The sequence below is a fragment of the Plectrocnemia conspersa genome, unplaced genomic scaffold (assembly GCF_051122295.1).
Source record: "Plectrocnemia conspersa isolate PC_06_02 unplaced genomic scaffold, ASM5112229v1 ptg000010l, whole genome shotgun sequence".
NCBI classification, from domain to species: domain Eukaryota; kingdom Metazoa; phylum Arthropoda; class Insecta; order Trichoptera; family Polycentropodidae; genus Plectrocnemia; species Plectrocnemia conspersa.
The window spans coordinates 30,224,056-30,236,342 of NW_028277174.1; the positions used below are offsets into that span (position 1 = coordinate 30,224,056).

The 12,287-nt window shown below is 27.0% G+C and overlaps 2 protein-coding genes across 2 annotated transcripts in view; one reads left to right on the forward strand and one right to left on the reverse strand.

Annotated features, from left to right (window-relative positions):
- Window positions 1–773, reverse strand: part of AstA (allatostatin A) — a 61,536-nt gene extending 60,763 nt beyond the window's left edge. Inside the window, exon 1 of the mRNA XM_088194878.1 lies at window positions 472–773. Within this exon, the coding sequence (XP_088051004.1) occupies window positions 472–488 (17 nt within the window). The 5' untranslated portion in view covers window positions 489–773. The remainder of the gene's footprint in view (window positions 1–471) is intronic.
- The window catches only part of Mip (Myoinhibiting peptide precursor), a 210,833-nt gene that overhangs the window by 28,712 nt on the left and 169,834 nt on the right, over window positions 1–12,287 (forward strand). The window lies entirely within an intron of this gene.

Here is a 12,287-nt window from a genome sequence, read left to right on the forward strand (position 1 = left end):
CGTCACGTTTAATACTTAATTTCATAAATACTTAGCTATATTTTATTTTAAAATTAAATTTATATTAATAGAAAATAATATGCTTTAACTAAAATTCTTGTTTTTTAGAATAAATATATTTAAGCACGAAATTTTGATTCGAAATTGTGATGCAAGGTAATTTTATATCTACCATAAGCTTACAAGTTTTTATAAATACAATTTTATAAATATTAAAAACTGTAGGTTTGCTTGTTTTTTATTGTTTTTAAATATGACATTACCTGATGTATAAAATATACTTTATAGCTTTTTTATAGTGAACAGTATTGAATTAGTCAAAAATAAAATCTATGCATTGCTATATAAAATATATGTGTATTTTTTTATTCACAGATTTTAGTGATCTTTATTTTTATATTTTTTATATTTACGAATTTTCATCATAAGGGATGGCTTAAAAAATATGAAACAAATTTTATAAGCACTTACTTCATATTCCTCAACATGTGGCGAGCGTCCAGTCGACTTGTTGAGCCTCCCTCTAGTTACGCAATAAAAGTTGCCGTCGTGCAAAAACTTTCCCGTCAAGTTTAACCCGAAATTCACGTCGGTCTGAACACTTTTCAATTAAACAAAAATAACTATAACTTTCGAAATTGTGGGAAAAAATAATAACTAAAGAAATTGTATAAAAAAACGAAAGTGCGATATTTTCGCTGCTCGGTGGCGTGCAGGGGTTTGTCGTGGAATGGCCGCGGTCTCGCCTCGGAGAGGTCGTTCGTGCGAATGGTGGTGCCGGACCGCGAACCGCGCTTTATAAGGCGGGTAGTTGTGACGTCATCGCCCGCCCCCATATTCGTCGCCCACACACACAACCATAGCGTTCGGTTAAAGTCGAATGCATCGGGACATCTGCTGCATCTGAAGGCGATCATCAAGATGCCCCTGATGACCCTAATACCTGCGATGTCACGTCACGAGAATACTTGAATACCATCGAAGGTCTATTTTCGCTCTGTCATGTGCAAGGTCTGAAAAGAACCTTCGATAAAAGCTGCACATTTTTTTAGTGAAATTATTAATGCTGGGCTAACCGAATTATAAAAAATACAGAATCTATATTTATTATTCATAATCTATGGAATATAATAATAATTTATTATATCGATAAATATACTTTTATAAGCAATTTATTGATAAGACAAAGTTATTTATTTTGTCACAAAATTATTATAAGTTACATATAAACTAAAGCGAAAAAGTTTTTCGTGATATAACGTCTAATTACTAGTGAATTGTTTTATCAAAAACATTGTTAACTTATTTACGTACATATCAATTAATAAGGTTATGAAAATATTTCGATACGCAAACAGGTAATAAAAGAAGCTGAAAATAATTTTGATTGGGGTGATTTTAATACACAAAGGGTGTAACTATTTGTTCAAGGTACTCCAGATGTAAATTATTATTTTAATAATTTTTAAGATGTTAAAGAAATGATCGTTTCATTTATTACTGACAAATAACAAGACAGTGGTGACTGAAACCAATTGACAATAAAAACTTAAATATTATTAAACCAATAAATCTAATATAACACTATTATTTCAACAATAATCAAGCTAATGTGTAATATTTTAAGTTTTCCATTTTTATAAATATATATTGATCAAATAGGATTTGATTAACTGATTTAAAGTAAAATATTTGAACATTTCCAAAACGTTTCTTAGTTAAATAAATATTCTTAACTGAAAAAACGTATCTGTATGAATAATTAATGTAATTTATTTCGTAACGTTAAAATTTCCAACAAGCACTTTGATTATGCTGTTTTAAACCTTTATTTTATAATAAAATAGAGTAGAAAGTGAATCATGTTAATTTAGAAAGAAAAAATATCTCAGACTAGCAATAATATACATGAAAATTATTTATTGTAAATATTTAAAAATATGACAATATTAAACTTATACTTTTTAGTTTAAAAGTAATTGTAATTTACAGATTTTAAAAATATATTATTGCAGTATTAAAATGTTAGGTATAAAAAAATATTCAAGCTGATTATATTATTATGAAATCACTATTGTTAATTAATTTATAGTAAATTGCATTTTCACATGCATTCATAATAAGCTTTTATTAAATGCGTTAAAATAATTAGAGCTTTTAGTTGTTACTGATAAATATTTAGTTGAATATATAAAATGGATTTATATATACAAAATAATGAATATATTATTTATTATCTTGCTATTGTTTCGATTTTATTCATAATAAAGGAAATAAATACATTCGAAAGCCAAGTAATATAAACTTTTTTAATTACAATTTTCATACATCTATTTGAGAGGGATTGTATTTTTAGCATACATAAAAAAGAAATCAACATTGAACTCAAGCAAGATAATTGGTTTTGTGACGCTACTTTGTTTATTGATCGGGTTTGAAACATTTTATTTAAGGTTAAATATTATAATTGAAAACTTAAAATAGTGTAGTATTAATTGAATATGATTAAATAGTGCTACTATATCCTATATTTGTATTGATCGTTTCAATTTTCTTCTCCAGTGCAATAAAAGGTTTTATATGAGCACAATATAAGACGTGGAAAAATATTATGGTTTCTTTTGTGAGTCTGAATTGTAAAAATGTTCATATCATTTATTTAAACATGATTGAATCAATGAAAAATTGAACAATAAAAATAAATTGGTAAATGTCTCTGAAGGAATCTAATCATTATTAGAATGAGCAATTTTGAGAATTTATATGAAACGATAAATTATTTATATTGATTTGTCTTAATAAATATTTTTATTATATTTGCATATAATTATATGAGATTAATTATTTTATATAAATATATAATATTTATATTAAATTTCCATACAAAGACCAGAAGACGATTATTCGGTAGAAGTAGACAAATATAATTTTTATATTATTAAATTGATTGCTTAAAAAAAATTAAGCTTTGCTTAAAAACAAACTTTAATTTATAATATTCAAGATGACACGAATAATATTAGTAGTAAATAATCAAAAACTACAATTCTTTGTACTACAAAAAATGTATAACCTCTCCTGTACTATGATGTATACCAAGTATACATGTCGTCTTATTGTGTAAATATTTAGAAATATGTCAGATAAAATGTTCATTTTTTTAATATTAGTACATAATATAATTACAATATATAAGTAATTATCCGAAGTAAAAAATATAAATAAATTAATGTTACCACTGGGATTTTTCATAGCAGTAATGTTCACATACAGAGGTTGTCAATTTGCTTGTTTAATATAATTTTTTGAAATATTTAAATTTTAGAATTCGTACAAAATAATAAAAAATAATTCATAATTTTACATGCACACTAAGTGTACATCACAGAAACGCGTAAATATTTTAGCACTTTATGGGGAAAAATATCTGTGTTTGCAAAAAAAGTTTTTTTAATATTATTGTAGCGTTACGTGGTGTGTTTGTTTAAATTTTTAAAATATGTTTTTACGTACATATAAAGATAACATAACAAAATACTTTATTATTAAATAATTGACAAAACCACGTTTGGTTTAAGACCTAATTAGGTGCAATTACTTATAAATTAGAACCACTTGAAATTGCATCTTTTAAATGTATATAAACAATACAAATACAAAGGATGATAAAATGTTTATACAAGTGCCTTGGTACATTATTAAAATTAATTAGTTTCGCAAAAATCATATTTGTTTATTAGTTAACAAACAATAAAATAGTCTGTTTCTATCCTGAAGCGTCGCATTGGCCAGACCGTCGAAAATACGAAAGAGCAAAACCCCTTTGCTAACATTAACATTTTATAAAAGCGCGATTCTTCCATCTGAAATGGCTAAAAGATTTGCGAACAATATTGCAGTAAAAACTTTTATAATAAAATTACAAATAATGTAGTAATTAAATTGTTTCTTGAATTTACTAAGAATAGGAGTTTTTTAACAGTGGAAAAACAAACGTATATGAGAAAATGTCTATGTATTAGCGTTTTCAAGCAAGCACACTAAACATATGTATTTTCACCAAAGCAGGTATGGAAATTCCATATTACACATTCTGAAGAAGATAATGACATAGTCAAATGTACCAATTTTAATTCTTTGATATGCCATTATGAACGCTAAAAAATTCAATGATACCTGAACAATGCCAAAGGGTCAGTGCATAATGCGAAGAGTTGCATTATATATCTTTGAAAAATATGTTCCAAGCGTCCATTGAATTTGCATTTCATAAAATTACAACGTTGCCAATAACGAATATCGAATCATCACTGCATATATATACATTCGTACAAGATTTTTATATTAATAAAAAATCTGGTTCCGCCCCGAATGTTTCACATTGGTCATTGACGAAGTCAGGAAAATACTTTTTTGTAATGCTTCAAGATTTTTTCATATATGCTTAATTTTTATTGTATATAGTTTTAAATTATTAAAAAGTACATATAACAACTATAATTTTTTCTGAATATTTAGTCAAAATTATTAATGTTCATTAAATGTATATAGTAACAATGTTTTAGTATGATATCTCTAAAACATTAGCTAAATTTCAGCAATTTAAAAAAAATATTGTCAATTAATACTCGATATTTTCTTTAAAGATGTATTGTAAAAGTCATATTCAAAAAAATCCTAGGTATTTTATTTCAAGAATGTAGGAGTTCATGATTAAAATTTCTAATTATCACGAATCTCGGATAATTGTATTTTGCGATACGCCGCCAAATGGACTTTTTTCTTTCATTAAAGTTAGTTAACCACAGTTTATTTTGTTAACTGAAGTTTAGTTTTGTTAAGTTTATCTAAATTTATAACCCAATGGTCAGAATAGATACATTATTATGTAGTAAGATTATATTTATTTTCTAAAGTACATTAATTATTTAAAATATTTTTTTTTTAAATATTATTGTATTAAAATATAATATAATACAAAAAACCTCAGGTCGTGTAATAATAAATGTTTATATCACTTGAAGAACACAATGTGGGAAATCATGTGTTAAGTTTTTAACAAGTATGTAACAAAGTGCGTTGGATGTTGGCTGGTTTATTCAAGTGAATACGACTTTTGAGATACCCCGTAAAAAAATCAAAAGGTGTCAAATCTGGGATGTGGGGAGAAGGGGGGCATGGCATGTAACCTCTACGCAATATCCGTTTGTTATGAAACATTTCCTTCACCACCGGTAAAGTCACATTGAATGTTTGTCAGGTTGCCAAATCTAGCACCAACTGGATCTTACATATTTACATAGGTGTAGTTTCAAGTCCAGTTTTAAAATTCGACGCAAAGTTAATGTTGGTATCGCTATAGAAGCAAAACGCTATAGAAGTCAGTAATAACGGGTCTTCTCTTTATTTTTCCTTTTCCGTGGTCGCCCAGTTATTTTTATTATTTAGCGTTGAACCGATCTTCTCGAACTTACTGAGCCACGGTTTAATTAAACACAAGGACATTGATTCACATTATGTAATCGCTAGTGAGCGCGAAACAGACGATTTTCTTAACTACCCTAGTCGGCCGTATTTTTGCTTTGACAAAACAGCTCCACGTGAAAGTATGCAGATTGAAAAAATGTATGGGGGCTTTACATACAGTTACTGAATGAAAAAAATGTATATAGTACAGTAAAGTATTGCAGATATATTATTCTTAAAATAACCATTAAAAACACCATCTTAAGTAGAATCAAATATAATCGTTCTTTTTTTCGTTACAAAAATTTTAGCCGTGGAAAAAGCTCGTTTTGTGTTGATGTTAATTTAATCAACAAAAAGGCTTCAAATACGCAAATACGCCGTCATACTTAGACTTTATTAAAACCTACTAAGAAGTATGCATATCAAGCATAAATCAAATTTTAATATTGCAGCAAAAAATGTATGTAATACAGTTAAATATTGCAGATTTCAAAAAATCTATATTAAAAGCAATGAAATCGTGTAGTGGCCGTCGCAGTTCAAACAATCGGTTATCTATCGTTCAAATTAAGACTTTTTATAACAATTTTAAGACTTGCAACAAGCGCAAAAAAATTATCTTTTCTCAGAAGTCAAAAGTCCACGTCAAAGGCAATAACATGGCGCCGTCGCCGTCGCATTTTTTAAAATAATAATAAAACTTTCAAAAAGTGAAAATTGAATAAAGTACACCTAAACCGTATTTTGAGCAATAAAAGAGCGCAAAAAATTTTCGGACCTTCAAAAATTCACGTCAAAAGCAATAAAATCATGCCATTGTCGTCGTAATGTGAGCGCTTGGATATATATTGCTCACACTACTTTTATAATAATATTACAAATTTTATGAGGTGCATCTAAACCGAACTTTGCCTAATAGGAGAGCGCAAAATGCAATTATCCGTTCTCAGAAGTCAAAAATTTACGTCAAAAGCAATAAAATTGTCGAAACGATTTTATTGCTTTTGACATGGACCAAAATTAACCATAATTCATTTTGAATAAATTTTGACAAATACTTTCATATAGACATTTTGATTTCTCGATGATTTTCGTTTATCGAAAAATGAAAATTCACGACTTCACTTTTAAAAATTTTCGAGAATTTTCGAGAAATTTTGATAAATGAATTTACTTAATTTGTGCTTATCGGGACAGATTCTTAGATCATCAGTGCAAAGATAAATCCGCCGGCCGGTTAGAGTAATAGAAAATCGAATAAAATGTTGGGCATTCAAATACTTTCGATTTTCCGACAAAGTAGGCATTTTTTCTAATATCTGGCACGATAACCTTCGGAATAGTTTTTTATTTCAGTGTCTTATTTTTATTACTTGAGCAAAAATTATGCGAGTCTGAGTGTCAAAAATTTGTAAACAATTTTTTGTCTCTATTAAAACACTCTAATAGGTATAAATATTAGGCATTAACCTGTCTTTACTAATGCAGCATTATAGAAAGGGCAGTGGTTGTAAACCTTTTCAAAATATTAGTGCCTAATTAAATTTCTCGAGAAATGAGAATTTTCGATTTGACATTTTTTATTGAGAAATTCTTTGTAAGAAATACTAAATATAAGTCATTACAAAATGATTAAATTGTCAAGATCAAACTAGTAACTTGCCAAACAAGTGTATTAGTAACGCCGACGTATGAGACAATTCGAGATTGAGACGAGAACAAATTTTTGAACGAAATCTAATCTAGTGGTTTTTATCGAAATATAAAATAATGTCAGGTTATCTTTTCATCAGTTTGATTATAATAATATACTTTATATTTTTATGATATTAATGAATGCTCATTTTTGTTTCTTGATTTTATCAAGAATTAAAAAAATATTATAAATTAAATAATATATTACAGCCGATAAAAAAATCAACATCAATAATTTTCTGAATATTTTTAGTCATTTCGTTTGATTGCTACTATTTTTATTTAATTATTTTAATATATTTAGACAGTTATTTTACTAAAAATCAAGTTGGCATATTTCGTCGGATGTTTTTTATAATTATTTACTATTTTAGATATTTTAAATATTCATAGCAAATACGGTTAGATAAAAGTGTAATTAGCTAACTAGCACTTAGCTTATCAAAACGTGTCAAGTGAAATCGTTACGAAGTTTGTCTGAATTTTAATTGTAAAAAGCAGGACATTGAAGGGGTTGAAAAGTTAATCCATAATATTCATCATTAAAATACGCTTGGATTATTGTCTTATCCGTATCTAAAGCAGACAGGTAATCGAACTCTCCAACAGTTAAAAACCCGCCCGGAAACACCACCTGTTGTTTGCCATATAGATGAGTTTGCAACCTGGGTATTTTTCGCAAAAGTGTAACGTATCCGTTTTCAGTTACAACACGCGAGAATTCATTTCGTTTTTCAATAAATTTGCTTTGTGCGTGGCTTAAGAAACAATTTTAGATGAGAATTTCAATTTTGTTTCGAGGTTTGCCTTTTGATTAACAGACTTGATTGTACGTTACATAATAAGATTTTGATTAAAGCATTAAACAAAAACGAGACACCTTTACAAATCTCTAATTTCAACTTTATTCGTGTGATGGAATTACACATAAATTGGAAATCGTAGCAAGTATTTATATATTTTACTACTGTTGTGCTCCCATTCGTACATTAGCGAGTAACCGCAGATTTCTTTGATGATTATTTGGCCCACAAAATCTTTCAGTAGCTGTCTATAATGTCCCATTAAAAGCCCTCGAGTCTAATCTATATTGCTACAGGTACATTCAAAGTATCGCATCCTATTTTTAATCACATAAATTCAATGTGTTTGACTGTACTTTTCTGAATTTTTTTATTAAGGGATACTGTTCGCAAGAGACAGTTTTTTTAGACTTGCTTGGCTAGATCAGATCTGACCATTAAAGTGGAAGCAGCTGCTTTTTTCTTCACTGAAAAAATGTCAATCAAAGGTATAACAGTGAGTAGAAGTTCAAGTAATACTTGTAAAGCGATTTTCCTACATATAGCGATTTGACTTATATTTTCTAAGAGTAATGGAAGGAGGAGATTTTTCTTGTTCACTAATCATGGGTGATTTTGAATTTAAGTTTAATTTTATATATTAATAGAATAATATAGCAGACGTGTACGTTCTGGGTTGCTTTAGTACAGCAAAAATAGAATTTGTAGGTTTCGATACCTGATTTCTCTGATTCTTCTTGTGAAGTTTTGAGTATTTGCGAAGAGATCAATTCTTTTAAACGTGATACATCATTTCGTTATCTGTTTACAGTAAATTGTTTTTATACATTGCTGTTATATTGTTCACTAACACTGGGTTCCTACAAAATAGGTTACTCTATTACAGTTGCAGGAAAAGCGCATAAAATATTTGAAACACTCATAAACCATGCATTAAAAATGTCTCAAAATTTAGAAAAAAAAACATTCAAGAAATCTAGTCAAAAAATTAAAAAAAGTCTGTTTCTTAAATAATACAGCTTTTCAGAAAAGTCATGATATTCTAGAAAATATTGATTATAAAATGATTATAAGACCTAATAAGATATTAATATAAATAAATGTTATTCTGTAATAATTACTAAATTATGTTAAAATGTCATTAAATTTTTACAAAGATCCTTAAGAACTTACTGTAATTTAAATAAGTGCATTTACACAACACACGCGCTGAAGATATTTTAGTAACCATCAATTACTACCAACTTACGTGGAGTGGATACAACGTGCCCGCGTGACTATGTATATGACGCTGCACAATCAAATAGCTATTATCTAAGAGATTTTAGATTTGGTTGTTAAAATCAGTTATTGCTTAAAAATTTAAAACAAGACCATTTAAAATGATATATAAAATATAAATAATAAACATAAGTATTAGTTGTGTTAGATTATTATTATATAATTGACTGTCATAAGGATTATTACAACAAAATATAATTCATAAGCTGTACAATATACAACAGGAAAGTTGTGAAAAGTAATAGATGTTTTTTATTTATGTCGTGCATAAAAGAAAAAAACATTGAAGCTTATTGCCATTAAATAATTTTATGTGTAATGGACTAGCGCTATGACGTTAAAAAATTTTTCAGCGCAATTAGCGCTAATTGAACAGTATTATTGCTTGCCTGACATATGTTAGAATGCGTAATAACAAAGAAATTGAGACGTCCGAGCATTCTGCAATTGCATGCGTAAATAAAAACTTTTTTTGTTTGCATATTCAAGCATAAAATCACTTTCCAAGCAAGTATTTTTAAGACACAATACACATATATGGTCCTAATAAAATAAAGTAATATATATATAAGTATAGCATTTTTTATTAATTTTGATAATATAAGCAAGAACGCAGTCGTAAAAAACCACATCTACCATCACGTGCCACTTCATTTTTTACTTGAGATCGCAACCAGTGGAGTTCGCGACAGATCAACACAGACAACCTAGTACGAACCTAGACATACACACCGACACCAACGGATAAACATCCTTGGTTGATTTGCTGTGCATTTTGCTGTGCATTTTGTACAGCAACAGGTTGATTTGCTGTGCATTTTTATAAAAAAATATAAGGATAAAATATCGACGACTGTTTTGGATACCGAATACAACCTAAAACTCAATGTTAGAATATTATATAATATATAACTTTAAATGTTGGAAAATAACTAATATAACTTAATACGTTGCATAGATTAAATGTATATTAATTCACATTTAAACACGATGTAGCAGAGAAAATTGTAGATTTGTGAAGAAAGTGTCAAAGATCAGACTATTTTAGATATGATAAAGTTTGATTTCTAACAATTTTTATTTTTCTACAGTCAAATCAATTATATATGGTTTCAAATAAATTTTGATATAAGAAGTTATATTTGAAGATTTTAATATAAACTTTTATATTTTAGCCTTCTTATATTTTTAGAATATTCTTCGTATATTTATTATAGTATAAAATATTTATAAATAGTTACTCGTTATTCGTCTTTATCCTTTTAATTTGACTGAGTATTTTTATCCTTGTTAATAAATTGCTGCAATATTTATAAATAAGCTTTTTAATATTAAAAGCTTAATTAACGTTTCAAAGTAAAAATAATTTATTTATTTTTATATTTAAAGTTTCCAAATAAAAATGATTTAAACAGGTTAATAATTTTTCACATATTTTTATGTTAAGAGCATTTTCATGGACCATAAAATATTTTATGATTTCTATACATCAATTGTAGCAATATATTTTTATTAATAAAGCGCGATTTATATATGTATTATTTTAGTTAGTTATGAGACTGTTTTATATGAAGTGGCTGATTTTTTTTAAATGGTATAAAACGCTATATTTTTTCAAGTACAACTTTATTATTTAACTATGATTTTACAGAAATGAATATTTTTCGACAATAAACTTCTTATGTATAAAATCTTTAATTTTGGAAGTTGTAAAGTTATTAGAAGCCCTTTTAAAACCACTATAATTATTTAGTTTCGTATTTCGAATAAATCATTATAAATGTGATAACCTGTAAGGAAGTATAGAAGATGAAGCAAATTTTTTTATTTTAATTCGTTTAATTCTGCTATATCAAGTCTGTTTATCATCATCGGATATTTTGTGGTTAATTTTTATATTAAAATTAAAATCCACCTACAAATTAAATTCCATGTAATATCTTTAATCCTGGTTTAAAATACCATTAATAAATAATTCCCATAGAATAGCAAAATACAGTAAAAATATTTTTATGAGCGAAAACTATTTGATGTTTTCGCAGAGAATCCCTTTCTTATCTCGAGTAATGATTTCTGTTTCTGAAAACTAATGAAGAACAGACATGGAAATGTTGTTATTTTTGTATTTCAGCCAGTTATTGCGGTACCCAATTGATCATTTTTAGGTGAAAAATTACCTGAAGGGATTAATTTATTAAAATATTAATAATTTAGCTTAAATAAAAAAAGTTGAATCCTAATTGACGTATTTTAACTTTGTATAAAATATCTTGTCTCGATATAATTACCAATTAAGCTTATTATTATTGTAGGGTTATTTTAATTTATTTTTACGCACAAAGGAAGCTTTATCTATTATAATTTTACGTGTATGGGTAAAACTAAAGTACGAATTACCATAGAAATTACACATAACCGATTACAATCTAAATGAAAACATCTTTTAATATATTTGTATGCGTGGGTTGCTCAAAAAGTAGCTGAATTTTTTTGTAATACATTTAATGATATCTCGAAATTAATTATAATTATAATAATAATACCTAATAATACATAACGTAAGATATTTAAATAATTATTTATACAAAACTAAACATAATGTAAATAATATAATTATTGATTATTTGCATCAATAAACACATTGGTCTTTAAAAGGTTAATTTTAAAATTGATTTTAGATAATTTTTTCTGACATTTGACAGATATTTATATCAAATTAAAAATATTAATTACAGATATAAAAAAATATTGAGGTGTGACAATAGCATAAAATTCTCGACCACGATAAGTATGCTACGTTTTATAAAAAATGTTTATTTTTTGTAAAGAAGCTGAGCTTCTGGAGAATATTGATTTTTGGCTATATCTGAATTTTATGTAAATGTATTTCGCTTTTTAGAGAATTAATTTTAATGGGTTTAAGCATTTTCTACGGATACTATCAATATTTATTATTCATAACTAAATCTCAAATAAGGTTTTCTCACGGTGGTGTTCCATTTGAACAAAGAAGCCCATTTTTGTCTTAGACGTTTAAAA